General features: G+C 44.9%; 1 protein-coding gene across 4 annotated transcripts in view; it reads right to left on the reverse strand.

Annotated features, from left to right (window-relative positions):
* LOC118399515 (PHD finger protein 14-like) overlaps positions 1 to 27,991 on the reverse strand; it is a 140,396-nt gene that overhangs the window by 105,562 nt on the left and 6,843 nt on the right. For 3 of the 4 annotated variants that reach the window (XM_052472241.1, XM_052472240.1, XM_052472244.1), the window contains exons 6-12: positions 17,498 to 17,657; positions 14,919 to 15,030; positions 14,097 to 14,234; positions 12,272 to 12,418; positions 11,595 to 11,758; positions 9,911 to 10,017; positions 9,386 to 9,492 (exon numbers count right to left, since the gene is read on the reverse strand). In XM_052472241.1, coding sequence (XP_052328201.1) covers positions 9,386 to 9,492; positions 9,911 to 10,017; positions 11,595 to 11,758; positions 12,272 to 12,418; positions 14,097 to 14,234; positions 14,919 to 15,030; positions 17,498 to 17,657 — 935 coding nt within the window. The remainder of the gene's footprint in view (positions 1 to 9,385; positions 9,493 to 9,910; positions 10,018 to 11,594; positions 11,759 to 12,271; positions 12,419 to 14,096; positions 14,235 to 14,918; positions 15,031 to 17,497; positions 17,658 to 27,991) is intronic. The other variant, XM_052472243.1, reaches the window with a different exon arrangement.

The raw sequence follows: 27,991 nt of genomic DNA on the forward strand, positions 1-27,991 counted from the left end.
TTCCTCTCCATCTCTCTGTCTGTCTGTCTCCTTCTGTCTCTTCCTCTCCATCTCTCTGTCTGTCTCTTACTCTCCATCTCTCTGTCTGTCTCTTCCTCTCCATCTCTCTGTCTGTCTGTCTCCTTCTGTCTCTTCCTCTCCATCTCTCTGTCTGTCTCTTCCTCTCCATCTCTCTGTCTGTCTCTTCCTCTCCATCTCTCTGTCTGTCTGTCTCCTTCTGTCTCTTCCTCTCCATCTCTCTGTCTGTCTTCTTCTCTGTCTCCATCTCTCTGTCTCTCTCTGTCTGTCTCTTCCTCTCCATCTCTCTGGTCTGTCTGTCTGTCTCCTTCTGTCTCTTCCTCTCCATCTCTCTGTCTGTCTGACTTCTTCTGTCTCTTCCTCTCCATCTCTCTGTCTGTCTCTTCCTCTCCATCTCTCTGTCTGTCTGTCTTCCTCTCCATCTCTCTGTCTGTCTCTTCCTCTCCATCTCTCTGTCTGTCTCCTTCTGTCTCTTCATCTCTCTGTCTGTCTCCTTCTGTCTCTTCCTCTCCATCTCTCTGTCTGTCTCCTTCTGTCTCTTCCTCTCCATCTCTCTGTCTGTCTCTTCCTCTCCATCTCTCTGTCTGTCTCTTCCTCGCCATCTCTCTGTCTGTCTGTCTGTCTCCTTCTGTCTCTTCCTCTCAATCTCTCTGTCTGTCTTCTTCTGTCTCTTCCTCTCCATCTCTCTGTCTGGCTCTTCCTCTCCATCTCTCTGTCTGTCTCCTTCTTTCTCTTCCTCTCCATCTCTCTGTCTGTCTTCTTCTGTCTCTTCCTCTCCATCTCTCTGTCTGTCTCTTCCTCTCCATCTCTCTGTCTGCCTCTTCCTCTCCATCTCTCTGTCTGCCTCTTCCTCTCCATCTGTCTGTCTGTCTGTCTGTCTGTCTGTCTGTCTGTCTGTCTGTCTCCTCTGTCTCTTCCTCTCCATCTCTCTGTCTGTCTGACTCCTTCTGTCTCTTCCTCTCCATATCTCTGTCTGTCTTCTTCTGTCTCTTCCTCTACATCTCTCTGTCTGTCTCTCTCTTCCTCTCTCATCTCTCTTCTGTCTTCCTCTCCATCTCTCTGTCTGTCTCCTTCTGTCTCTTCCTCTCCATCTCTCTGTCTGTCTTCCATCTTCTGTCTCTTCCTCTCCATCTCTCTGTCTGTCTCTTTCTTCTCTCTCTCCATCTCTCTGTCTGTCTGTCTGTCTCTTCTGTCTGTCTGTCTGTCTGTCTGTCTCTCTCTCTCTGTCTGTCTGTCTCCTTCTGTCTCTTCCTCTCCATCTCTCAGTCTGTCTTCTTCTGTCTCTTCCTCTCCATCTCTCTGTCTGTCTCTTCCTCTCCATCTCTCTGTCTGTCTCTTCCTCTCCATCTCTCTGTCTGTCTCCTTCTGTCTCTTCCTCTCCATCTCTCTGTCTGTCTCCTTCTGTCTCTTCCTCTCCATCTCTCTGTCTGTCTCCTTCTGTCTCTTCCTCTCCATCTCTCTGTCTGTCTCTTCCTCTCCATCTCTCTGTCTGTCTCTTCCTCTCCATCTCTCTGTCTGTCTCCTTCTGTCTCTTCCTCTCCATCTCTCTGTCTGTCTCCTTCTGTCTCTTCCTCTCCATCTCTCTGTCTGTCTCTTCCTCTCCATCTCTCTGTCTGTCTCCTTCTGTCTCTTCCTCTCCATCTCTCTGTCTGTCTCTTCCTCTCCATCTCTCTGGCTGTCTCCTTCTGTCTCTTCCTCTCCATCTCTCTGTCTGTCTCCTTCTGTCTCTTCCTCTCCATCTCTCTGTCTGTCTGTCTGTCTCCTTCTGTCTCTTCCTCTCCATCTCTGTCTGTCTCTTCCTCGCCATTTCTGTCTGTCTGTCTGTCTCCTTCTGTCTCTTCCTCTCCATCTCTCTGTCTGTCTTCTTCTGTCTCTTCCTCTCCATCTCTCTGTATGTCTCTTCCTCTCCATCTTTCGGTCTGTCTGTCTGTCTGTCTGTGTCTGTCTGTCTGTCTGTCTCCTTCTGTCTCTTCCTCTCCATCTCTCTGTCTGTCTGTCTCCTTCTGTCTCTTCCTCTCCATCTCTCTGTCTGTCTCTTCCTCTCCATCTCTTCTGTCTCTTCTCTCTGTCTCTCCATCTCTCTGTCTGTCTGTCTCTCTCTCTGTCTGTCTCTTCTCCATCTCTCTGTCTGTCTCTTCCTCTCCATCTCTCTGTCTGTCTCCTTCTGTCTCTTCCTCTCCATCTCTCTGTCTGTCTTCTTCTGTCTCTTCCTCTCCATCTCTCTGTCTGTCTCTTCTGTCTCTCCATCTCTCTGTCTGTCTGTCTGTCTGTCTCTTCTGTCTCTTCTCTCTCCATCTCTCTCTTCCTTCCATCTCTCTGTCTGTCTCCTTCTGTCTCTTCCTCTCCATCTCTCTGTCTGTCTCTTCCTCTCCATCTCTCTGTCTGTCTGTCTCTTCCTCTCCATCTCTCTGTCTGTCTCTCTCTGTGTCTCTTCCTCTCCATCTCCATCTCTCTGTCTGTCTCTTCCTCTCCATCTCTCTGTCTGTCTCCTTCTGTCTCTGTCTGTCTGTCTCTCTGTCTGTCTGTCTGTCTGTCTGTCTTCTGTCTCTTCCTCTCCATCTCTCTGTCTGTCTTCTTCTGTCTCTTCCTCTCCATCTCTCTGTCTGTCTCTTCCTCTCCATCTCTCTGTCTGTCTGTCTCCTCTGTCTCTTCCTCTCCATCTCTCTGTCTGTCTCCTTCTGTCTCTTCTGTCTCCATCTCTCTGTCTGTCTCTTCCTCTCCATCTCTCTGTCTGTCTCTTCTGTCTCTTCCTCTCCTGTCTCTCTGTCTGTCCTCCTTCTGTCTCTTCCTCTCCATCTCTCTGTCTGTCTCCTTCTGTCTCTTCCTCTCCATCTCTCTGTCTGTCTCTTCCTCTCCATCTCTCTGTCTGTCTCTTCCTCTCCATCTCTCTGTCTGTCTCCTTCTGTCTCTTCCTCTCCATCTCTCTGTCTGTCTCTCTTCTGTCTCTTCCTCTCCATCTCTCTGTCTGTCTCCTTCTGTCTCTTCCTCTCCATCTCTCTGTCTGTCTCTTCCTCTCCATCTCTCTGTCTGTCTCCTTCTGTCTCTTCCTCTCCATCTCTCTGTCTGTCTCTTCCTCTCCATCTCTCTGTCTGTCTGTCTGTCTCTTCTGTCTCTTCCTCTCCATCTCTCTGTCTGTCTTCTTCTGTCTCTTCCTCTCCATCTCTCTGTCTCTCTCTCTGTCTCTTCCTCTCCATCTCTCTGTCTGTCTCCTTCTGTCTCTTCCTCTCCATCTCTCTGTCTGTCTTCTTCTGTCTCTTCCTCTCCATCTCTCTGTCTGTCTGTCTGTCTCCATCTCTTCTGGCTCTTCTCTCTCCATCTCTGTCTGTCTCTTCCTCCATCTCCATCTCTCTGTCTGTCTGTCTCTTCTGTCTCTTCCTCTCCATCTCTCTCCATCTGTCTGTCTTCTCTTCCTCTCCATCTTCCTGTCTCTCTGTCTGTCTGTCTCCTTCTGTATCTTCCTCTCCATCTCTCTGTCTGTCTCTTCCTCTCCATCTCTCTGTCTGTCTCTTCCTCTCCATCTCTCTGTCTGTCTGTCTCCTTCTGTCTCTTCCTCTCCATCTCTCTGTCTGTCTCTTCCTCTCCATCTCTCTGTCTGTCTCTTCTGTCTCTTCCTCTCCATCTCTCTGTCTGTCTTCTTCTGTCTCTTCCTCTCCATCTCTCTGTCTGTCTCTTCCTCTCCATCTCTCTGTCTGTCTGTCTGTCTCCTTCTGTCTCTTCCTCTCCATCTCTCTGTCTTCCATCTCTCTGTCTGTCTCTTTCTGTCTCTCCTCTCTCTCTCTGTCTGTCTCTTCCTCTCCATCTCTGTCTGTCTCCTTCTGTCTCTTCCTCTCCATCTCTCTGTCTGTCTCTTCTCTTCCTCCATCTCTCTGTCTGTCTTCTGTCTGTCTGTCTATCTGTCTGTCTGTCTGTCTGTCTGTCTGTCTGTCTCTGTCTGTCTGTCTCCTTCTGTCTGTCTGTCTGTCTCCTTCTGTCTCTTCCTCTCCATCTCTCTGTCTGTCTCTTCCTCTCCATCTCTCTGTCTGTCTGTCTGTCTCCTTCTGTCTCTTCCTCTCCATCTCTCTGTCTGTCTCCTTCTGTCTCTTCCTCTCCATCTCTCTGTCTGTCTCTTCCTCTCCATCTCTCTGTCTGTCTCCTTCTGTCTCTTCCTCTCCATCTCTCTGTCTGTCTCCTTCTGTCTCTTCCTCTCCATCTCTCTGTCTGTCTCTTCCTCTCCATCTCTCTGTCTGTCTCTTCCTCTCCATCTCTCTGTCTGTCTCTTCCTCTCCATCTCTCTGTCTGTCTCCTTCTGTCTCTTCCTCTCCATCTCTCTGTCTGTCTCCTTCTGTCTCTTCCTCTCCATCTCTCTGTCTGTCTCTTCCTCTCCTCTCCATCTCTCTGTCTGTCTCCTTCTCTCTTCCTGTCTCTCTCTGTCTGTCTCTTCCTCTCCATCTCTCTGTCTGTCTGTCTCTTCTGTCTCTTCCTCTCCATCTCTCTGTCTGTCTTCTTCTGTCTCTTCCTCTCCATCTCTCTGTCTGTCTGTCTGTCTGTCTGTCTGTCTGTCTGTCTGTCTGTCTGTCTGTCTGTCTGTCTGTCTGTCTCCTTCTGTCTCTTCCTCTCCATCTCTCTGTCTGTCTCTTCCTCTCCATCTCTCTGTCTGTCTGTCTCCTTCTGTCTCTTCCTCTCCATCTCTCTGTCTGTCTCTTCCTCTCCATCTCTCTGTCTGTCTGTCTCTTCTGTCTCTTCCTCTCCATCTCTCTGTCTGTCTCTTCCTCTCCATCTCTCTGTCTGTCTCCTTCTGTCTCTTCCTCTCCATCTCTCTGTCTGTCTCTTCCTCTCCATCTCTCGGTCTGTCTGTCTGTCTCCTTCTGTCTCTTCCTCTCCATCTCTCTGTCTTCCATCTCTCTGTCTGTCTGTCTGTCTTCTTCTGTCTCTTCCTCTCCATCTCTCTGTCTGTCTCTTCCTCTCCATCTCTCTGTCTGTCTCTTCCTCTCCATCTCTCTGTCTGTCTCCTTCTGTCTCTTCATCTCTCTGTCTGTCTCCTTCTGTCTCTTCCTCTCCATCTCTCTGTCTGTCTCTTCCTCTCCATCTCTCTGTCTGTCTCTTCCTCTCCATCTCTCTGTCTGTCTCTGTTTCTCAATCTCTCCCAGGGCCACTTCTCCCTATTTCCCTCTCTGTGTTTCTCCATCTCTCCCAGGGCCGCTTCTCCCTCTTTCCCTCTCTGTGTTTCTCCATCTCTCCCAGGGCCACTTCTCCCTTTTCTCCCTCTCTGTGTTTCTCCATCTCTCCCAGGGACGCTTCTCCCTCTTTCCCTCTCTGTTTCTCCATCTCTCCCAGGGCCACTTCTCCCTCTTTCCCTCTCTGTGTTTCTCAATCTCTCCCAGGGCCGCTTCTCCCTCTTTCCCTCTCTGTGTTTCTCCATCTCTCCCAGGGCCACTTCTCCCTCTTTCCCTCTCTGTGTTTCTCCATCTCTCCCAGGGACGCTTCTCCCTCTTTCCCTCTCTGTGTTTCTCCATCTCTCCCAGGGCCACTTCTCCCTCTTTCCCTCTCTGTGTTTCTCCATCTCTCCCAGGGCCGCTTCTCCCTCTTTCCCTCTCTGTGGTTCTCCATCTCTCACAGGGCCACATCTCCCTCTTTCCCTCTCTGTGTTTCTCTAATCTCTTCTCCCAGGGCCGCTTCTCCCTCTTTCCCTCTCTGTGTTTCTCCATCTCTCCCAGGGCCACTTCTCCCTCTTTCCCTCTCTGTGTTTCTCCATCTCTCCCAGGGACGCTTCTCCCTCTTTCCCTCTCTGTGTTTCTCCATCTCTCCCAGGGCCACTTCTCCCTCTTTCCCTCTCTGTGTTTCTCCATCTCTCCCAGGGCCGCTTCTCCCTCTTTCCCTCTCTGTGGTTCTCCATCTCTCCCAGGGCCACATCTCCTCTTTCCCTCTCTGTGTTTCTCCATCTCTCCCAGGGCCACTTCTCCCTATTTCCCTCTCTGTGTTTCTCAATCTCTCCCAGGGCCACTTCTCCCTCTTTCCCTCTCTGTGTTTCTCCATCTCTCCCAGGGCTGCTTCTCCCTATCTGTGTTTCTCCATCTCCCCAGGGCCACTTCTCCCTCTTTCCCTCTCTGTGTTTCTCAATCTCTCCCAGGGCCGCTTCTCCCTCTTTCCCTCTCTGTGTTTCTCCATCTCTCCCAGGGACGCTTCTCCCTCTTTCCCTCTCTGTGTTTCTCAATCTCTCCCAGGGCCGCTTCTCCCTCTTTCCCTCTCTGTGTTTCTCAATCTCTCCCAGGGCCGCTTCTCCCTCTTTCCCTCTCTGTGTTTCTCAATCTCTCCCAGGGCCACTTCTCCCTCTTTCCCTCTCTGTGTTTCTCAATCTCTCCCAGGGCCGCTTCTCCCTCTTTCCCTCTCTGTGTTTCTCAATCTCTCCCAGGGCCGCTTCTCCCTCTTTCCTCTCTGTGTTTCTCAATCTCTCCCAGGGCCACTTCTCCCTCTTTCCCTCTCTGTGTTTCTCAATCTCTCCCAGGGCCGCTTCTCCCTCTTTCCCTCTCTGTGTTTCTCAATCTCTCCCAGGGACGCTTCTCCCTCTTTCCCTCTCTGTGTTTCTCCATCTCTCCCAGGGCCGCTTCTCCCTCTTTCCCTCTCTGTGTTTCTCAATCTCTCCCAGGGCCACTTCTCCCTCTTTCCCTCTCTGTGTTTCTCCATCTCTCCCAGGGCCGCTTCTCCCTCTTTCCCTCTCTGTGTTTCTCCATCTCTCCCAGGGCCACTTCTCCCTCTTTCCCTCTCTGTGTTTCTCCATCTCTCCCAGGGCCGCTTCTCCCTCTTTCCCTCTCTGTGTTTCTCCATCTCTCCCAGGGCCACTTCTCCCTCTTTCCCTCTCTGTGTTTCTCCATCTCTCCCAGGGCCGCTTCTCCCTCTTTCCCTCTCTGTGGTTCTCCATCTCTCCCAGGGCCACTTCTCCCTCTTTCCCTCTCTGTGTTTCTCCATCTCTCCCAGGGCCACTTCTCCCTCTTTCCCTCTCTGTGTTTCTCAATCTCTCCCAGGGCCACTTCTCCCTCTTTCCCTCTCTGTGTTTCTCCATCTCTCCCAGGGCTGCTTCTCCCTATCTGTGTTTCTCCATCTCTCCCAGGGCCACTTCTCCCTCTTTCCCTCTCTGTGTTTCTCCATCTCTCCCAGGGCCACTTCTTCTCCCTCTTTCCCTCTCTGTGTTTCTCCATCTCTCCCAGGGCGCTTCTCCCTCTTTCCCTCTCTGTGTTTCTCCATCTCTCCCAGGGCCACTTCTCCCTCTTTCCCTCTCTGTGTTTCTCAATCTCTCCCAGGGCCGCTTCTCCCTCTTTCCCTCTCTGTGTTTCTCAATCTCTCCCAGGGCCACTTCTCCCTCTTTCCCTCTCTGTGTTTCTCAATCTCTCCCAGGGCCGCTTCTCCCTCTTTCCCTCTCTGTGTTTCTCAATCTCTCCCAGGGCCGCTTCTCCCTCTTTCCCTCTCTGTGTTTCTCAATCTCTCCCAGGGCCGCTTCTCCCTCTTTCCCTCTCTGTGTTTCTCAATCTCTCCCAGGGCCACTTCTCCCTCTTTCCCTCTCTGTGTTTCTCAATCTCTCCCAGGGCCGCTTCTCCCTCTTTCCCTCTCTGTGTTTCTCAATCTCTCCCAGGGCGCTTCTCCCTCTTTCCCTCTCTGTGTTTCTCCATCTCTCCCAGGGCCGCTTCTCCCTCTTTCCCTCTCTGTGTTTCTCCATCTCTCCCAGGGCCACTTCTCCCTCTTTCCCTCTCTGTGTTTCTCCATCTCTCCCAGGGCCGCTTCTCCCTCTTTCCCTCTCTGTGTTTCTCCATCTCTCCCAGGGCCACTTCTCCCTCTTTCCCTCTCTGTGTTTCTCCATCTCTCCCAGGGCCACTTCTCCCTCTTTCCCTCTCTGTGTTTCTCCATCTCTCCCAGGGCCGCTTCTCCCTCTTTCCCTCTCTGTTTCTCCATCTCTCCCAGGGCCGCTTCTCCCTCTTTCCCTCTCTGTGTTTCTCCATCTCTCCCAGGGCCGCTTCTCCCTCTTTCCCTCTCTGTGTTTCTCAATCTCTCCCAGGGCCGCTTCTCCCTCTTTCCCTCTCTGTGTTTCTCAATCTCTCCCAGGGCCGCTTCTCCCTCTTTCCCTCTCTGTGTTTCTCCATCTCTCCCAGGGCCGCTTCTCCCTCTTTCCCTCTCTGTGTTTCTCCATCTCTCCCAGGGCTGCTTCTCCCTCTCTGTGTTTCTCCATCTCTCCCAGGGCCGCTTCTCCCTCTTTCCCTCTCTGTGTTTCTCCATCTCTCCCAGGGCCACTTCTCCCTCTTTCCCTCTCTGTGTTTCTCCATCTCTCCCAGGGCTGCTTCTCCCTCTTTCCCTCTCTGTTTCTCCATCTCTCCCAGGGCCACTTCTCCCTCTTTCCCTCTCTGTGTTTCTCCATCTCTCCCAGGGCCACTTCTCCCTATTTCCCTCTCTGTGTTTCTCAATCTCTCCCAGGGCCACTTCTCCCTCTTTCCCTCTCTGTGTTTCTCCATCTCTCCCAGGGCCGCTCCTCCCTCTTTCCCTCTCTGTGTTTCTCCATCTCTCCCAGGGCCCCTTCTCCCTCTTTCCCTCCCTGTGTTTCTCCATCTCTCCCAGGGCCCCTTCTCCCTCTTTCCCTCTCTGTGTTTCTCCATCTCTCTCAGGGCCGCTTCTCCCTCTTTCCCTCTCTGTGTTTCTCCATCTCTCCCAGGGCCGCTTCTCCCTCTTTCCCTCTCTGTGTTTCTCCATCTCTCCCAGGGCCGCTCCTCGCTCCTGTTTTTCTCTTTCCATCTCCATGTAAAAGCAAGTCGAGCGGTGCAATTAGCAACACACACTCCATTAATAACGCCTAATACGTGTGGCAGAAAGACTGAACGCAACATTAACTCCTCTGACTTTTACTCCGCTATTTTATTCCCTTCTTCATCGGGCCTGATGGAGCGAAGCTGCCCTGCGCCACCGTACCCAGGTCACATGGGGAGGACAGATGAAAGGAGGTAGATGGAGAGACAGAGAGAGAGAAAAGGCAAGGGACACAAGAGATTGAGGGAGAACGAGATGGATAGAGCGAGAGACAGCGTTGAGAGATGGCGAGAGCTAGACGGAGGAGGAACAAGAACGCTCTTAAAATGCCATTTGTCACGGTATGTAGTAAAACAGTGGTTAATGTGTCATTGTCGGTTTATGAATGACGCACTGTCTGTGTTTCTGAAGACCAGAGGCCATGTCGTACAAAGACATAGCACAGCTTCAGTGTGAGGACTCAGAGCAACGCTGCTGGAGAATCACTGGTAAACCCCTAGTGACTGGTTGATAACAGTGTGGATTAACATTTTGTCCACCATCTCCCTGGCCGTGTCTACTACCACAGAGCAGTCAAGCAAGCATTTTTTGTACCCCTACTAACCTTGTTGTAGTCGACGTGCAGCTTCTCCTGCTCACTCTCCAGCTTGTCTTTGAGGCTCTTCTGCTCAGAGATATTGTCCTGGATCTGCACCATCTTCATGTTCCTCTCTGCATAGCAATAAGGACACCAATCAATAAACCACCATCCCAATCTATACACACACATCAATAGGACCGATTCCAATCTATCTCCATCTATATACAGGAAAAGGCACATGAGAAACAGGGTGTACTGATCTGCTGGGAGATAGCTGGGGGATGTTGTTCAAGGTTACTGGCACGCTGTGTCGTCACACAAACACGTGCGAGTGCACACATTCACGCACACCCGCAAACACACATCTAACAATGGCATCATCATCATCATTCATTTTGGGGAAGAAAATGTATTTTTTTCCAGGGCTGCATGCTGAGAGCACAGACTCTCAAAGACAGTTCACATTTAGTAACAACATGAAGTATAATTGTGTATTAGGTTGGTAATGTAAGTCTATGTAGCCATCCGTCAAATGGTTTCCCTGCTCACCCAGGTAATAGTTGACGAAGTCTGCAGTAAGGGCGGGCTGCTTGTGTTTCCTGCGTCCGTCCACACTGGCGCTGATGTCTGACGTGTCTACGGGGAAGATGTCCGTGCTGAAGAAGAAAAAAACAGGGCAGACCCGGGATTTGAACCGACAACCCTCTGGTTGCCGGTCCACCTCTCTAACCTCTCAGCCCCTCCCTGATGAGGGGAAAAAGGTGCAGCGCTCGCACTTCCAGTTAAAACTAATCTTTGTGAATTCTAGGGGTGTGCCGAGTAGTCGGACAAAACGAGTATTGTAACTGATTTGGCCAATTTATGGATAAGATTATGATCTGAGTATTTTTTGTAATTATCTGTGATTGGAAAAACAGTTATTTTCGGTGCCAGCAAGCATCTTTCTCATGTCATTCAGATACTGTCTTTAATTCAGTCATGTGTGTAGTCTAAATAACTCAACTGGCTAGTTTGTCTGTCTGTAATTAGAAGGGCGTGCTGTACGTTGATCCTGCTGCTCCAATTGGATCATTTCACCGGATTACTTTATTTTTTATTTAACCTTTATTTTAACTTTACCTCGCATGTTTTCAGTCTGATGATTTAGATTGCTGCTGCCTGCTACTATGATAAATCACATGGTGAGAACATTTGCTATCAAGCTATCAATGCGCATAATATCTCAAAATTGGGGCAAGGGTAGGGAAAAAATATGCTGATAAACTGATGCAATAAACTGATGCACATTCTGACTGAGTGACAGCAAACTTGACGGTCCACTGCACGTTGAGGACACAGACACACACACACCCCTCCGGGCACTGCTCCTAATTTGCAGCTTTTTTTCAGTGAGAACATGCAGGGAGGTATTTTGCCAATACCTATTTAGGCATAATAAAACACGTTTTTCCCTATCACGAGTATCATCCGATCCGAATATCAACTGTCAATTTAAGGATACGATTATGAATAGGAGTACTGCCATGTTGGCACAACCCTAGTAAATTCTACATTTGGGCTACACCTCAGCTATTGGTCGATCTGAACACTGTCTTTTCCCGCAGACATAAATCCTCTACAGGAACGATGTCCCCCCCACGGGATGGTTAAGCTAACGTAGGCTAATGTGATAAGCATGAGGTTGTAAGTAACATTAAAATTACCCAGGACATATCTGATATGGGCAGAAAGCTTAAATTCTTGTTAATCTCACTGCACTGTCCAATTTACAGTAGCTATTACAGTGAAATAATACCATGCTATTGTTTGAGGAGAGTGCAGTTTTGAACTTAAAAATGTATAAATAAACCAATTAGGCACATTTGGGCAGTCTTGACACAACATTTTGAACAGATATGCAATGGTTCATTGATTCAGTCTAACACTTTGCACATACACTGCTGCCATCTATTGGTCAAAATCTAAATTGCACCTGGGCTGAAATAATACATTATGGCCTTTCTCTTGCATTTCAAAGATGATGGTATTATCTTTTACCAGATCTAATGTGTTATTGTCTCCTACATTAATTTCACATTTCCACAAACTTCAAAGTGTTTCCTTTCAAATGGTATCAAAAATATGCATATCTTTGCTTCAGGTACTGAGCTACAGGCAGTTAGATTTGGGTATGACATTTTAGGTGAAAATTAAAATAAAAGAGTTGCATCAATTAAGAGGTTTTAACTCCTACCTGATGCCCATGAGCTCAGCCTTCCTCATGAGTTTCCTGATGGCGGAGGCGCTGGAGGTCAGGGGTCGCGGCAGCTTTTCCCGGGGGACCCAGGCCTGGGGCCGGGTGTTACGGGACAGCTCTGCCCTGGACCGGTACTGCTGCAGCCGGGTGGTAATACGGGCCTGCCAGGGGTTCAACACAACACAAAGAAACACACACTTCATTATCTAATGACAGTTTGACTGCTTCCCAAATGGTACTCTATTCCCTATAGGTCCTGGTCAAAAGGAGTGCACTATATAGGGAATAGGATGCCATCTTGGATGCAGAAATTACAACTTAAAACCTCCCCAGGTTGTTGCTGCTGGATTCTCCTTAAATTCACTCCTGCCTGGCTCAGTTGGTAGAGCATGGAGCTTGCAATGCCAGGGTTATGAGTTCAATTCCCATGAGGGACCAGTATGAAACAGTACCAAAATATATGCACTCACTACTGTAACTCGCTCTGCATAAGAGCGTCTGATAAATTAGTAAAATGTCAAATGTAAATGTAAAATAAAAGTAAATGAGTGATATATGGATAACTTACTGTCGAAGACAGGTCCTTGTTCTATGTACAAGAATCAATGACGCAAACACTGACAAGCATTTCTATTTATTTACAGTGTGAGTCTGAGCCAGTCTTGACCTCTCACCTGTGCCTCAGGGGCCAGCTGCTTCTCTTTGTCCTGTAGAGACGCCTTGCAGTAGGACTGGAGAGCCAGGTAGTTCTTCCTCTTCCACTTCCTGTCATAGCGGTCCGCATGCTGCTTACAGTACGCAAAGAAGGGATCAGCTATGTCCTGGGGAAACACACACGTGTTCCAAACACGATCGACCACAGGTCAACATTGTTCCTTGTGTACTGTGTATGCCATGCCTTTCAGCACTCTTAAGTCAAGAGATCAATTTCCCTGTGTAAAATACAGTCAATTACATTCAAAATAACATGTTAGATCCTGGGTTAAACATGGAACATTGTTATACTAGAGACATGATACATCAGAAGTAATACTATAGTACCTGAGGAGTGATAGAGACTGTTTTTTTTGTTTTTTTTACATCAATGGTTATCTGTAGGAGACAGATGGCTTTGGAATGTGCTGGGTGGACGGGAGGCAGTTAAGGGAGTGCTATAGGTGAAACGGGTGGAGAGCTTTGGATTAGACATCAAAGGGGTTGAGGTCAGGTCACCTTAAGTGAGAAGGAATGGTTTATTACCCCATCACTTTGTCTTCCTGTCAAACCATAACAGATGTAAGGGTTGGAGAGGAGGAGTGCATCTAAATTGGAGTATATATATATATATATATATATATATATATATATATATAGTTGTGTTGGTGGAAACATGTTTTGTCTAATGCAGCTGTATTGATCCCCTGGGAAGAATGAAACTTGGTTAAGCTTTCATAGTGTATGTAGAGTTTTTACTCTGAGAATTAGGAACTATCAAATACTAATGGTTTCATTGTTATCCGAGATCAAAATAACATCAATGTAGTGCTCCCATAGAGTGATGAACTGTGCTCACTGGTGAAGAAGAGTGCATCTTATTCCTACAACAGCGTATGGCGATGGGGATTTTTTTCTCAGTAATGGTCTTCCAAATTCCAGGTAAGAAAACAGTGAATTACAATAAAAGCCTGTATTTCTTAATTATATTCCATATCCACAACAACCATACAGCTCACCTTCAAGGTCCTAAAACATGCATCCCCCTCTTTCCTCTTCATCCTCCGTCATAGGTATAAAACACACTACAAAACCCGCCAGCCATTTCCCAGGCAGGCCCCTGGCTCCCCTAGAACCGTTTAGGCTTAAGGTGTTTCGGTGGATTTTATCAGAGGCTTCACCTGTTGATAGGGGCCCTTTGCCACAGCTCACTGGATTAAGTGGATAACGGTGAGTAGGCACTTTCTGGGCTGGGTTTATCGGTGCGCCGGCTGGGTTTATCGGTGCGCCGGCCACCTTTATGCCGCCGAAATAAGTGAGGCGATTCGCATATGAGCTGCACTGCAGAAGGATCCTGAATACTAACTATAACCAGACCGTTATAGTGTACAGACTTATACAGACTTAGATTTGTCATTACAATTTCCATGTAAGCAGGAGGTTGGTGTAGGAGCCAGGGCCGGTTTTAGAGACTGTTTTAAAGGACTACTCTTTTGGGACCAGAGGAACTTACAGTAAATGAATACCTTACTGTCTCATTGACAAACTGATTCCAAGTAAGGAAGTCAATCAATTGATCAGATGAATTAAGGCTACTGATGGGAGGTCTGGAAACTGGGATCTGATAGATATCCTGCTCTAAGAACATCCTCACCCCTGCTATGTTGTTGAAACGCATAACAGGTTTTTAAAAACAGACTGAGATTTAATAAAATCCCACTTCTGACACCATATGTGAGGAATTTGACAAAAAAACACACAAAAAACACAGGGTCACATGATTCTTGTCCTGTTTTCTTCTCTTACCTCCTCCGCAGCTGCCTCGGAGAGAAGCCCCTCCCTCTGAGCACAGGTCACATGGAAGTAGGATCGGCACATGCCAGCATCACAACTGATACACACGCCTGTCCGGGCGAACCGGGTGTCCTCGCAGAAACTGCACTCCTGGACACAGAGGAAGCAAAAACATTGGTCAGAAACCCCATTTATGCAATAGAGAGCTCAGAAACTGCACTCAGGGAGAAAGGAGACCATAAAAGGTTCAGAAACCTTCGACAATGACTTCCCTCAGTTCAATCAAACAAACAAAGTGACCACATGGAGAAACTTGCAAATGCTTTAATTATTCTCCTCTCAAATATAGTAATACCAGTCTTCCAGCAGCAATTCATTTTCCGTTTGAAAAGGCCCTGAACCACAGCAGGAAGTCTTTTCAAGTGCTTCTAAAAATCATTCTCCTCCACAAAAGTCTTCTATTGGCTTAGTGACCCTCAAAAGGGTTCCATCTAGAATGAATGTCAGAGTGACTCCACTGATTGATCACTCCACTGATTGATCACTTCACTGATTGTATAGTTGGATGTAAAGTTTGACAGTAACCAACCACACAAGAATCATTTTATTACTGTCTTAACTGTGCTTCTCCTCATAAACCAGACTAATTAATCACAGACAACGGAAGTCTATTGTCTGTGTTGTCAAAAACAGGGAGTCCAAAAATGTAAAACCCATTCCTCAGTCTTCCACTGTGAAAAAGCATGTTGGAAGTAATATGGATTGATTTTGCTCCACACGATTTACATCATCTTTATTCTTTGAAACATATAAAAACATGTCATTTGTACTTGCCTTGGCCCCATACTTGGAGTAATTCATCTCTGTGAGAGTCACTGGTCGTAGTTTATCAATGTCCCCAAACGCTACTCCAGGGACGTAGAGCGCACAAACCACATGGACCCATCTAGAAAATACACATGAAAAGAAACAAGGATACATTAGCAAAGGCGCTATTTGAAGCATGTGCCTACTACACCTACTCATTCAAGGGGTTTTCTTTGTTTTTACTATTTTCTACATTGTAGAATAATAGTGCAGACATCACAACTATGAAATAACACATATGGAATCATGTAGTAACCGAAATTCTTCAAAAGTAGCCACCCCTTGCTTTGACGACAGCTTTACATACTCTTGGTATTCTCTCAACCAGCTTCATGAGGTGGAATGCATTTCAATTAACAGGTGTGCCTTGTTAACAGTTAATTTGTGTAATTTCTTTCCTTCTTATATTTGAGCCAATGCATTTGAGCCAATCAGTTGTGTTGTGACAATGTCGGGGTGGTAAACAGAAGATAGCCCTATTTGGTAAAAGACAAAGTCCATATTATAGCAAGAACAGTTCGAATAAGCAAAAGAGAAACAACAGTCCATCATTACTTTAAGACATGAAGGTCAGTCAATATGGAACATTCAAGTGCCGTCGCAAAAACAATCAAGAACTATGATGAAACTGTCACTCATGAGGACCGCCACAGGATAGGAAGACCCAGAGTTACCTCTGCTGCAGAGGATACGTTCATTACAGTTACCAGCCTCATATTGCAGCCCAAATAAATGCTTCACAGAGTTCAAGTAACAGACACATCTCAACATCAACTGTTCAGACGAGACTATGTGAATCAGGCCTTCATGGTCGAATTGCTGCAAAGAAACCACTACTAAAGGACACTAATAAGAGACTTGCTTGCGCCAAGAAACATGAGCAATGGACATTAGACCGGTGGAAATCTGTCCTTTGGTCTGATTTGCCATGTCTTTGTGAGATGTTGAGTTGGAGAACAGATGATCTCTGCATGTGTGGTTCCCCCCGTGAAGCATGAAGGTGGTGGTATGATGCTGGTGACACTGTCTGTGATTGATTTAAAATTCAAGGAACAATTAACCATCATGGCTACCACAGCATTCTGCAGTGATAAGCCATCCCATCTGGTTTGCGCTTAGTGAGACTATAATTTGTTTTTCAACAGGACAATGACCCAAAACACACCTCCAGGCTGTGTAAGGGCTCGTTGACCATGAATTTAACAATTACCCGACCTCAACCCAACTGAGATGGTTTGGGATGAGTTGGACCGCAGAGTGAAGGAAAAGCAGCCAACAAGAGTTCAGCATTTGTGGGAACTCCTTCAAGACTGTTGGAAAAGCATTCCTCGTGAAGCTGGTTGAGATAATGCCATGGGTGTGCAAAGCTGTCATCAAGACAAAGGGTGGCTACTTTGAAGAACATAAAATGTAACATCTATTTTGTGTTATGTGTTATTTCATAGTTGTTATGTCTTCACTATTATTCTACAATGTAGAAAATAGTAAAAATAAAGAAAAACCCTTGAATGAGTAGGTGTGTCCAAACTTTTGACTGGTACTATATATATATATATATATATATATATATTTTTTTTTTTTTTTTTTTGCAGGACGTAACATATAATATGAAATGTATGACGTTGTACACTACTGGCTGAAATTATACAAAACCTTTATAAAGCATCTTTAAGTTATACAAGTAAATGTGTTCTGACAAAGCTCTATTAAATTAGGTACTGCAAAATTTGAAAATGTAAACATAGCAAAATATGAAAACTTCACTCAGATAATGAACAGAAATGAATCACTTAAACACTTAAAAAGCTTTTAAAACTTCAGTAGTTGATTTCAGCAGCCCAAGCCACACTCTCTGACTGAGCATCAGTTTGGTGTGACACATTTTCACATGCGGACTTTGGGGACGAGAATCCGAAGTCCAATATAAAGATATCCATCTCCAGCAAGCAAGCGAGCGCTCCACAGTTTAATTTGCTGTGTTTTTCATGCTCTAGTGAAGTAGTAAATTCGGGTGCAGGCTGGCTGAGGAGCCTTATCAGCGACAGCGTGGCTGGAGTCTCCACGCTTCACATAACACACTTTCTCTCTCTCTATCCCTCACTGTCTCTCCTCTCTTTTTCTCCCCCCTCCTATCTTTCTCTCCTTCCCTCACTTGCCTTCTTTCCCTCTCTCCCTTCTCTCTTTTTCTTCCCCTACCCCTCCCTCTCATTCTCCCTCTCCCGGTCTTCCCTCTCTTCTCTTTCCCTCTCTCCACCTGCTATACTTTCTCCAAAGCTGAATGCATGCACAATTTAAATGGAGAGAGGCTTTAGGTCGCCTACAATGAATTACCATTAACGGCCAACTACTTTTGTTGATGTGGTTGAAGGCAATTCCTATAGTGTAGGCAATTCCTATAGTGTAGGCAATTCCTATAGTGTAGGCAATTCCTAGTGTGTTGATTGCAATTTCAAGAGTGTGCGTGATTGATCCAATGTAATTCACCCAAATGAGCAAATTAAATCATGTGAAAAATCATAAAATCAGTGTGTAGAATCATGGCCCACCTCCCAGCGTCAGTCTCTTTGAAGATCCCATCCTGATTGGGGCAGAGCTCACAGCTGGGTGTGACGCCGTTCTTGCAGGCATCACAGAACCACGGTTCCGTAGAATTCTCCGAGGCAGAACTCATGATGGAATCGCTCTCCCCGTCCACTCCATAACAACCTGGAACACATGTAGAACGTCTGTCAGTCACATCGTCAGAGGTGCTTTCAATAATGCTGATTGGTAGCTGAGAACAGTTAACATATTCCATTAGCTTTTACGTTTGCTGCGAACATTCAATGACTAACTATCATCCATCTATCATGCAATAGCTCTATCAGAGTAAGGGTTGCAGAATCCATTACATTGTCTAACAACAAGGTGGTGGATCTTCTTAAAAGGTGTGAGTCACACCTAGGACCGAGAACAAGCACACAACGTGTTTACTTGTTTCCCCTAAAACCTCCAGAGAGCTTTCAGTCTACTCTAAAACTTTTTACTCCAGCGTTCTAAGAGGGAATATTTTATCATATTGTCGAGGCCTCAGACTAAGAGAGAGAGAGAAGCCACACGCAAAGCACGCTCATATTTTTTCCAGGGTTCCCAAAACAATTACTTTCGTTGATGCGGTTTCTATGGCTGCTATTACACTGGCCAAACGTGGTCCGCGCTACAAATGAGGGCAGCAATCAGCCTCTCTGCCTTCCATTGGAGAGATAACACACTGGCTCCTAATTCAGTCAACCAGCCTCCAGGCTCTCTGAGCGATGGGAGACTCACAAATCAAACGTCAATGTTGTACATGCTCTGCATGCTTGTCACTCTGGACCACACTGGGGAATCAGTCGAGTCTGACGACCAACCCACGGCAAACATTGAGAAGCCACACTAGACGGCAATGTTTATTCAGTTGTATGTTGTTTTTTCTCTCAGTGCATACATGTCCTCTATATGTGCTCTCTGATTTTGACCATTTGCTTTGCATCACAGTGAACAGATAGGTTAGAATGGCTTGAAAACAATGTTTGTCTGTGTGGAAAATAGGCGGGTTATATAGGGTACTGCTGTATCCAGGTCGTCATTGTAAATAAGAATTTGTTCTTAATTAACTGACTTGCCTAGTTAAATAAAGGTTCAATTTACAGCAGGATTATTTATGACCAGGTCAGGAAGTCTAAATCAGAATTACATCAATCAAGTCAGGATTACATCAATCAAGTCAGGATTACATCAATCAAGCACCGATTATTTCAATAGGGCAATGAGTACACAGCTGGAGCTTCATCCTGACCTCCAAACCACGATCTCTGCCTCACATTTAACTACAACAAACTACAATAAATGTCCTTTCTCAATGATTCCCCCCACAGTATGTAGGCAAGGGCAAGAGGCTAAGTCCCCAGGTGCTCCAATATAGCTCAAGGTTTATTTTCCCAAAAAATAAAGATATTACTGAAAATACTGCTGGCAACAGTTGGGTGCTTAATAGTGATTGGTGCTTTGAACCAAGGGAACCGGGAGCTGTGAACGATAACCACGCTGGTTTTACCGACTTACGGCTGAACCGTCGCCGCAAATCTCCGATGTTCCTTTTGAACCGAGATACAAAGCTGGAAGCACTAAGCCATGGGGTGCTGGCTAATGTGAGCTAAGCTGACCAAAAGTGATGACTACGGGGTAGCTTCATAATCCTCCAAGTGAAGATTATCCTTGTCACAAATGACGAGCTTGGCAGTTAAAGAGGTTATAGGGGGTAGGGTATAGTGTTGACTAAATCAAGAGAAGAAGAAGTCATTTGAACTGTATTACGATTTTAAAGTGAATGAAAGGTCTCACTGGGTATATGGTGCTGCTGAGGAAGGAAGGATGCAGTAGTGCTTACAAGACATTAGGTGCTAACATATAAGTGTGAATATGAGTGTGTGTGTGTGGTTCTGAATCTCCATCTGTTCTAATATGAAGATGAGTGTTTTTCTTTTTCCCCAGGATCAAACTAATAGGCACACATCATTTTGGTGAGAGAGCAATCAGTTATTTTGACAGTGCAGAGATGGGTTCCTATTTTCATGTTGGCAGCGATGTCACACTAATCATCTCTGTACAGTTCTCAACACACCCAACATAATGTCCATCTCTGCCTCCTCCTGAGAGTGAGGTGGAGAGAGAACACCTACACACCTGTCAGAGCAGCGCCATTAAAGGGGAATTCAGTTCAGTGTTATCGATGCTGCTTCAGTCTTACCTGTTCCATCAGTACATCTCATTTAGATTTCAGACACAAATTATTTCAGATGGAAGTCGAACAAATCAATATTGTTTGAATATTGTGAGAAATGTACATAACAGCTGTCTCTTCATACATGCAGTTAATTAATTGTTTAATCAATTCAATAAACCAGTATCCTATGTAAAAAAAACTCAAACTAATATCCTATGTAAAAACAACTCAAACTAATATCCTATGTAAAAACAACTCAAACTAATATCCTATGTAAAAACAACTCAATAAACTAATATCCTATGTAAAAACAACTCAATAAACTAATATCCTATGTAAAAACAACTCAATAAACTAATATCCTATGTAAAAACAACTCAATAAACTAATATCCTATGTAAAAACAACTCAATAAACTAATATCCTATGTAAAAACAACTCAATAAACTAATATCCTATGTAAAAACAACTCAATAAACTAATATCCTATGTAAAAACAACTTAATAAACTAATATCCTAGGTAAAAACAACTCAATAAACTAATATCCTATGTAAAAACAACTCAATAAACTAATATCCTATGTAAAAACAACTCAATAAACTAATATCCTATGTAAAAACAACTTAATAAACTAATATCCTATGTAAAAACAACTTAATAAACTAATATCCTAGGTAAAAACTCAATAAACTAATATCCTATGTAAAAACAACTCAATAAACTAATATCCTATGTAAAAACAACTCAAACTAATATCCTATGTAAAAACAACTTAATAAACTAATATCCTATGTAAAAACAACTCAATAAACTAATATCCTATGTAAAAACAACTCAATAAACTAATATCCTATGTAAAAACAACTTAATAAACTAATATCCTATGTAAAAACAACTCAATAAACTAATATCCTATGTAAAAACAACTCAATAAACTAATATCCTATGTAAAAACAACTTAATAAACTAATATCCTATGTAAAAACAACTCAATAAACTAATATCCTATGTAAAAACAACTCAATAAACTAATATCCTATGTAAAAACAACTCAATAAACTAATATCCTATGTAAAAACAACTCAATAAACTAATATCCTATGTAAAAACAACTCAATAAACTAATATCCTATGTAAAAACAACTCAATAAACTAATATCCTATGTAAAAACAACTCAATAAACTAATATCCTATGTAAAAACAACTTAATAAACTAATATCCTATGTAAAAACAACTCAATAAACTAATATCCTATGTAAAAACAACTCAATAAACTAATATCCTATGTAAAAACAACTCAATAAACTAATATCCTATGTAAAAACAACTCAATAAACTAATATCCTATGTAAAAACAACTCAATAAACTAATATCCTATGTAAAAACAACTCAATAAACTAATATCCTATGTAAAAACAACTCAATAAACTAATATCCTATGTAAAAACAACTCAATAAACTAATATCCTATGTAAAAACAACTCAATAAACTAATATCCTATGTAAAAACAACTCAATAAACTAATATCCTAGGTAAAAACAACTCAATAAACTAATATCCTATGTAAAAACAACTCAATAAACTAATATCCTATGTAAAAACAACTCAATAAACTAATATCCTAGGTAAAAACAACTCAATAAACTAATATCCTATGTAAAAACCAGTCTGAAAAGAGAATCTTTTTGCCATTTAACTCGTGAGGTTTAAGTCAAATGTCCTCTATTCTAATCTCCATCTCATCTGTTCACTCTGTGGCTACCTGTCAAAATATTTCCTTTTCTCCCCCCCAGAAATAAAAACTCCAGCGTTTTCAAGGTGGATGCTCTTAGATTAGTTCAATTCAATTTCTCCCTCAATGGTTACACTTTCAATTCCACGATTAAGTGGACCTATTCAAAAGCACTCATATCAGCAGAGCCTATGTGCAAAATGAAGCATCACAGAGACAACACCCACACACACAGAGCCCAGATCTCACTAAATAACACCAATTACATATGATGTAATTGACGGTTTTCATGACAGATGTGTGTGTGTGTGTTTTCAGATGGAATGAGCAGAAAACAACTGCCAGCTGTCTTCCTCTAAATCACCGGCACTGAATTAAAACTCCATAATAAGATGGAGACCGATCTCTCAAAACATGACTTTATTCTGCTCCTTTTTAAAAACAATGCAATCATTCAGTAAGCCATAGAATAAATCATTTCCTCGTCGTAAGGGGGAGAAAAACCAAAAGGCTGCTACGGCTTGATAGCATTTTCATTTCAATTCGACTTTGTAAACCTGTTTTGAAAGGAAGACAGAGAGAGGGAGAGCGAAAGACAGAGAGGGGAGAGAAAGACAGAGAGGGGAGCGAAAGACAGAGAGAGGGGAGAGAAAGACAGAGAGGGAGAGCGAAAGACAGAGAGGGGAAAAAGACAGAGAGGAGAAAAGACAGAGAGGGGATGCGAAAACAGAGAGGGGAGAGAAAGACAGAAGGGGAGAGCGAAAGACAAGAGGGGAGAGCAAAGACAGAGAGGGAGAGCGAAAGACAGAGAGGGAAAAAGACAGAGAGGGGAGATAAAGACAAGAGGAGAGCTAAAGACAGAGAGGGGAGAAAAGACAGAGGGGAGATAAAGACAATAGGGGAGAGAAAACAGAGAGGGAGAGAAAGACAGAGAGGGGAGAGCGAAAGACAGAGAGGGGAGAGAGAAAGACAGAGAAGAGAAAGACAGAGAGAGAGAAAGACAGAGAGGGGAGAGAAAGACAGAGAGGAGAGCGAAAGACAGAGAGGGGAGAGAAAGACAGAGAGGGGAGAAGAAAGAGGGAGAGAAAGACAGAGAGGGAGAGAAAGACAGAGAGGGGAGAGAAAGACAGAGAAACAACTCAATAAACTAAAGACAGAAGGGGAAAAACAGAAAAACAGAGAGGGGAGAGAAAGACAGAGGGGTAGAAAAAGACTAAGAGAGGGGAGAGAAAGACAGAGAGGGGAGAGAAAGACAGAGAGGGAGAAAAAGACAGAGAGGGGAGGAAAGACAGAGAGGGGAAAAGACAGAGAGGGAGAGAAAAACACAGATAAACTAATAGAGAAAGACAGAGAGGGAGAGCGAAAGACAGAGGGGAAAGAAAGACAGAGAGGGGAGAGAAAGACAGAGAGGGGAGAGAAAGACAGAGAGGGAGAAAAGACAGAGAGGGAGAGAAAGACAGAGAAAGACAGAGGGGAGAGAAAGACAGAGAGGAGAAAAAACAACAGAGAGGATGAAAACAAAAGACAGAGAGGGGAGAAAAAGACAGAGAGGTAAAAAGAAAGACCTAGAGAAACAAGAAAAACAGAGAGGGGGAGAAAGACAGAGAGGGGAGAAAAGACAGAAAGGGAGAGAAAGACAGAGAGGGGAGAGAAAGACAGAGAGGGGAGAGAGAAAGACAGAGAGGGGAGAGAAAAACTCACAGAGAGGGAGAGAAAGAAAAACAGAGAGGGGAGAAAAATACAGAGAGGGGAGAGAAAGACAGAGAGGGGAAAAAAAGACAGAGAGGGAGAGAGAAAGACAGAGAGGGGAGAGAAAGACAGAGAAGGAGAGCCTATGAAAAACACAGAGAGGGGATATCCTATGTAAAAACAGAGAGGGGAGAGAAAGACAGAGAGGGGAACAACTCAAAGACAGAGAGGGGAAAGAGAAAGACAGAGAGGGGAGAGAAAGACAGAGAGGGGAGAGAAAGACAGAGAGGGGAGAGAAAGACAGAGAGGAGAGCGAAAGACAGAGAGGAGAGCGAAAGACAGAGAGGGGAGAGAAAGACAGAGAGGGAGAGAAAGACAGAGAGGACAGCGAAAGACAGAGAGGGAGAGAAAGACAGAGAGGGGAGAGAAAGACAGAGAGGGGAGAGAAAGACAGAGGGGAGAAAAGACAGAGAGGGGAGAGAAAGACAGAGAGGGGAGAGAAAGACAGAGAGGGAGAGAAAGAACAGAGGAAAGAAAGACAGAGGGGAGAGAAAGACAGAGAGGGGAGAGCGAAAGACAGAGAGGGGAGAGAAAGACAGAGAGGAGAGAGGACAGAGAGAGAAAGACAGAGAGGGGAGAGGACAGAGAGGGGAGAAAAGACAGAGAGGGAGAGAAAGACAGAGAGGGGAGAGCGAAAGACAGAGAGGAGAGGAAAGACAGAGAGGGGAGAGACAAGACAGAGAGGGGAGAGAAAGACAGAGAGGGGAGAGAAAGACAGAGAGGGGAGAGAAAGACAGAGAGGGGAGAAAAGACAGAGAGGGGAGAGAAAGACAGAGAGGGGAGAGAAAGACAGAGAGGGGAGAGAAAGACAGAGAGGGGAGAGAGAAAGACAGAGAGGGGAGAGAAAGACAGAGAGGGGAGAGAAAGACAGAGAGGGGAGAGAAAGAGAGAGGAGAGCGAAAGACAGAGAGGGAGAGAAAGACAGAGAGGGGAGAGAAAGACAGAGAGGGAGAGCGAAAGACAGAGAGGAGAGCGAAAGACAGAGAGGGGAGAAAAGACAGAGAGGGGAGAGAAACTCAAAAACAGAGAGGGGAGAAAAGACAGAGAGGGGAGAGAAAGACAGAGAGGGAGAGAAAAGACAGAGAGGGGAAAGAAAGACAGAGAGGAGAGCGAAAGACAGAGAGGAGAGCAAAGACAGAGAGGGGAGAGAAAGACAGAGAGGGGAGACAAAGACAGAGGGGAGAGAAAGACAGAGAGGGGAGAGAAAGACAGAGAGGGGAGAGAAAGACAGAGAGGGAGAGAAAGACAGAGAGGGAGAGAAAGACAGAGAGGGGAGAGAAAGACAAGAGGGAGAAAAGACAGAGAGGGAGAGAAAGACAGAGAGGGGAGAGAAAGACAGAGAGGGAGAGAAAGAAATAAAAACAGAGAGGGGAGAGAAAGAGAGAGGGAGAGCGAAAGACAGAGAGGGGAGAGAAAGACAGAGAGGGAGAGAAAGACAGAGAGGGGAGAGCGAAAGGCAGAGAGGGGAGAGCGAAAGACAGAGAGGGGAGAGAAAGACAGAGAGGGGAGAGAAAGACAGAGAGGGGAGAGAAAGACAGAGAGGGGAGAGAAAGACAGAGAGGGGAGAGAAAGACAGAGAGGGAGAGAAAGACAGAGAGAGGGGAGAGAAAGACAGAGAGGGGAGAGAAAGACAGAGAGGGGAGAGAAAGACAGAGAGGGGAGAGAAAGACAGAGAGGGGAGAGAAAGACAGAGAGGGGAGAGAAAGACAGAGAGGGGAGAGAAAGACAGAGAGGGAGAGAAAGACAGAGAGGGGAGAGAAAGACAGAGAGGGGAGAGAAAGACAGAGAGAGGGGAGAGAAAGACAGAGAGGGGAGAGCGAAAGACAGAGAGGGGAGAGAAAGACAGAGAGGGGAGAGAAAGACAGAGAGGGGAGAGAAAGACAGAGAGGGGAGAGAAAGACAGAGAGGGGAGAGAAAGACAGAGAGGGGAGAGAAAGACAGAGAGGGGAGAGAAAGACAGAGAGGGGAGAGAAAGACAGAGAGGGGAGAGAAAGACAGAGAGGGGAGAGAAAGACAGAGAGGGGAGAGAAAGACAGAGAGGGGAGAGAAAGACAGAGAGGGGAGAGAAAGACAGAGAGGGGAGAGAAAGACAGAGAGGGGAGAGCGAAAGACAGAGAGGGGAGAGAAAGACAGAGAGGGGAGAGAAAGAGTGGAGTAATTCAATAAAAAGTATAATTCAATGTTCTCGTCTGACAAAGGCCTGATAATGGATTACAGCGCTTTTTCTCAAATGAAAATGAACTGTCAATACGCAGCTTCACAATGCATTGTTTTCTTCTATGGGTCCCATTCATTCATTCATCATCTGCACTTCTCCTCTAGGATTGAATTCATCTGAAACACTGGATATAAACACAATACCAGCTTAATATGTTGTGGATCACTTAAAGGCTCACTCTGTGCTATTTACTATGAATTTGAGAGTGGTTAGGCCACATTTCTCCAGCCTCATTATAGAAAATCAAGTAGCAGGGCTGGCATCTTGTCATTATTTTATTAAGGTGTGGGCCTTTAAATGCATTTCAGGGGCTTCGGGAGCTGCCCTTGAGGCACTAAGGTCTCTGCAGTTAGTTGAAACAGCATGAGGGAAAACATAGTTTTTAACCTTGAGCTGAGCTCTTAACCCACATGAATGTGATAATTACCCTGGTGTATAACAGGAGATACGGAGGATGTACAGAAGGCATCTCACTGCCATGGATAAGGCCATATGTCTGCTAAGCACTAAGAATTTCATGAACCTTGTCTAAGGCAAGGCTGCCTTCAAATGGAACTACTAAGAGGACTGCATGACAGAGGAACAACAAGAACGGGCATTGACGATGCTAAAGCTACCAGTCCTGTACTTCAAACAGTACGAATGGTAGGCTCTTTACAGTTCTGTGACAGACTAAACGATGTCATATGAAATGGACCACGGGTTGAATGTAATGCAATACATAGGAAATGGACCACGGGTTGAATGTAATGCAATACATAGGAAATGGACCACGGGTTGAATGTAATGCAATACATAGGAAATGGACCATGGGTTGAATGTAATGCAATACATAGGAAATGAACCACGGGTTGAATGTAATGCAATACATAGGAAATGGACCATGGGTTGAATGGAATACATGGAAATGAACCAATGTAATGGGTTGAATGTAATGCAATACATAGGAAATGGACCATTTGAATGTAATGCAATACATAGGAAATGGACCACGGGTTGAATGTAATGCAATACATAGGAAATGGACCATGGGTTGAATGTAATGCAATACATAGGAAATGGACCATGGGTTGAATGTAATGCAATACATAGGAAATGAACCACGGGTTGAATGTAATGCAATACATGGAAATGGACCATGGGTTGAATGTAATGCAATACATAGGAAATGGACCATGGGTTGAATGTAATGCAATACACTAACCACGGGTTGAATGTAATGCAATACATGAAATGGACCACGGGTTGAATGTAATGCAATACATAGGGAAATGCAACCATAGGAAATGGACCACGGGTTGAATGTAATGCAATACATAGGAAATGGACCACGGGTTGAATGTAATGCAATGAAATGGACCATGGGTTGAATGTAATGCATAGGAAATGGACCACGGGTTGAATGTAATGCAATACATAGGAAATGGACCATTGAATGTAATGCAATACATAGGAAATGGACCACGGGTTGAATGTAATGCAATACATAGGAAATGGACCACGGGTTGAATGTAATGCAATACATAGGAAATGGACCACGGGTTGAATGTAATGCAATACATAGGAAATGGACCATGGGTTGAATGTAATGCAATACATAGGAAATGGACCATGGGTTGAATGTAATGCAATACATAGGAAATGGACCACGGGTTGAATGTAATGCAATACATAGGAAATGGACCATGGGTTGAATGTAATGCAATACATAGGAAATGGACCACAATACATAGGAAATGGACCACGGGTTGAATGTAATGCAATACATAGGAAATGGACCATGGGTTGAATGTAATGCAATACATAGGAAATGGACCACGGGTTGAATGTAATGCAATACATAGGAAATGGACCACGGGTTGAATGTAATGCAATACATAGGAAATGGACCACGGGTTGAATGTAATGCAATACATAGGAAATGGACCATGGGTTGAATGTAATGCAATACATAGGAAATGGACCACGGGTTGAATGTAATGCAATACATAGGAAATGGACCACGGGTTGAATGTAATGCAATACATAGGAAATGAAGTGCCATTTCACACGCAGCCATACACTAGCACCCTTACAGTGAAGGGGGATAGAAGGAAACAGTGTATGATTTGTGCCTTGAATTGGATCTGTTTTACAGTAGTAGGCCCCAAGGACACTGTCAGAGTGTCAGAGAGAGAGGACCTGTGTCATCTGCTGGTACTACAGTATGACATATGCCAGACCAGTTAGTCACACATTGGCGCTGTCCATCACAGCGACAACAAAAAACAGCGCTCCTAAAGATAGTTTCCTACTGAATATGCATTTAAACAAATGAGCCCAAACAGTAGCGCCTAAATGAATTAAGCACATTTGAGAAAATAATTAACTTTACGGTCCAGAACTCGTTAGGTAGCCGAGTGAAATCAATAGCACAGGGATTTAATTGGTGGTAGAATGATGTATGTCCCAAATGGCACCCTATTCCTTATTAGTGCACTACTTTTGACGAGAGCCCTATGTAGGGAATAGGGTGCCATTTGGCATGCAAGCAAGGCCTATTAATGACAATGTCATGTTCTTATATTAGGGGAGAGCATTTTAACAGCCAC

This window comes from Oncorhynchus keta, chromosome 20 (genome assembly GCF_023373465.1).
Source record: "Oncorhynchus keta strain PuntledgeMale-10-30-2019 chromosome 20, Oket_V2, whole genome shotgun sequence".
Lineage (NCBI taxonomy): Eukaryota > Metazoa > Chordata > Actinopteri > Salmoniformes > Salmonidae > Oncorhynchus > Oncorhynchus keta.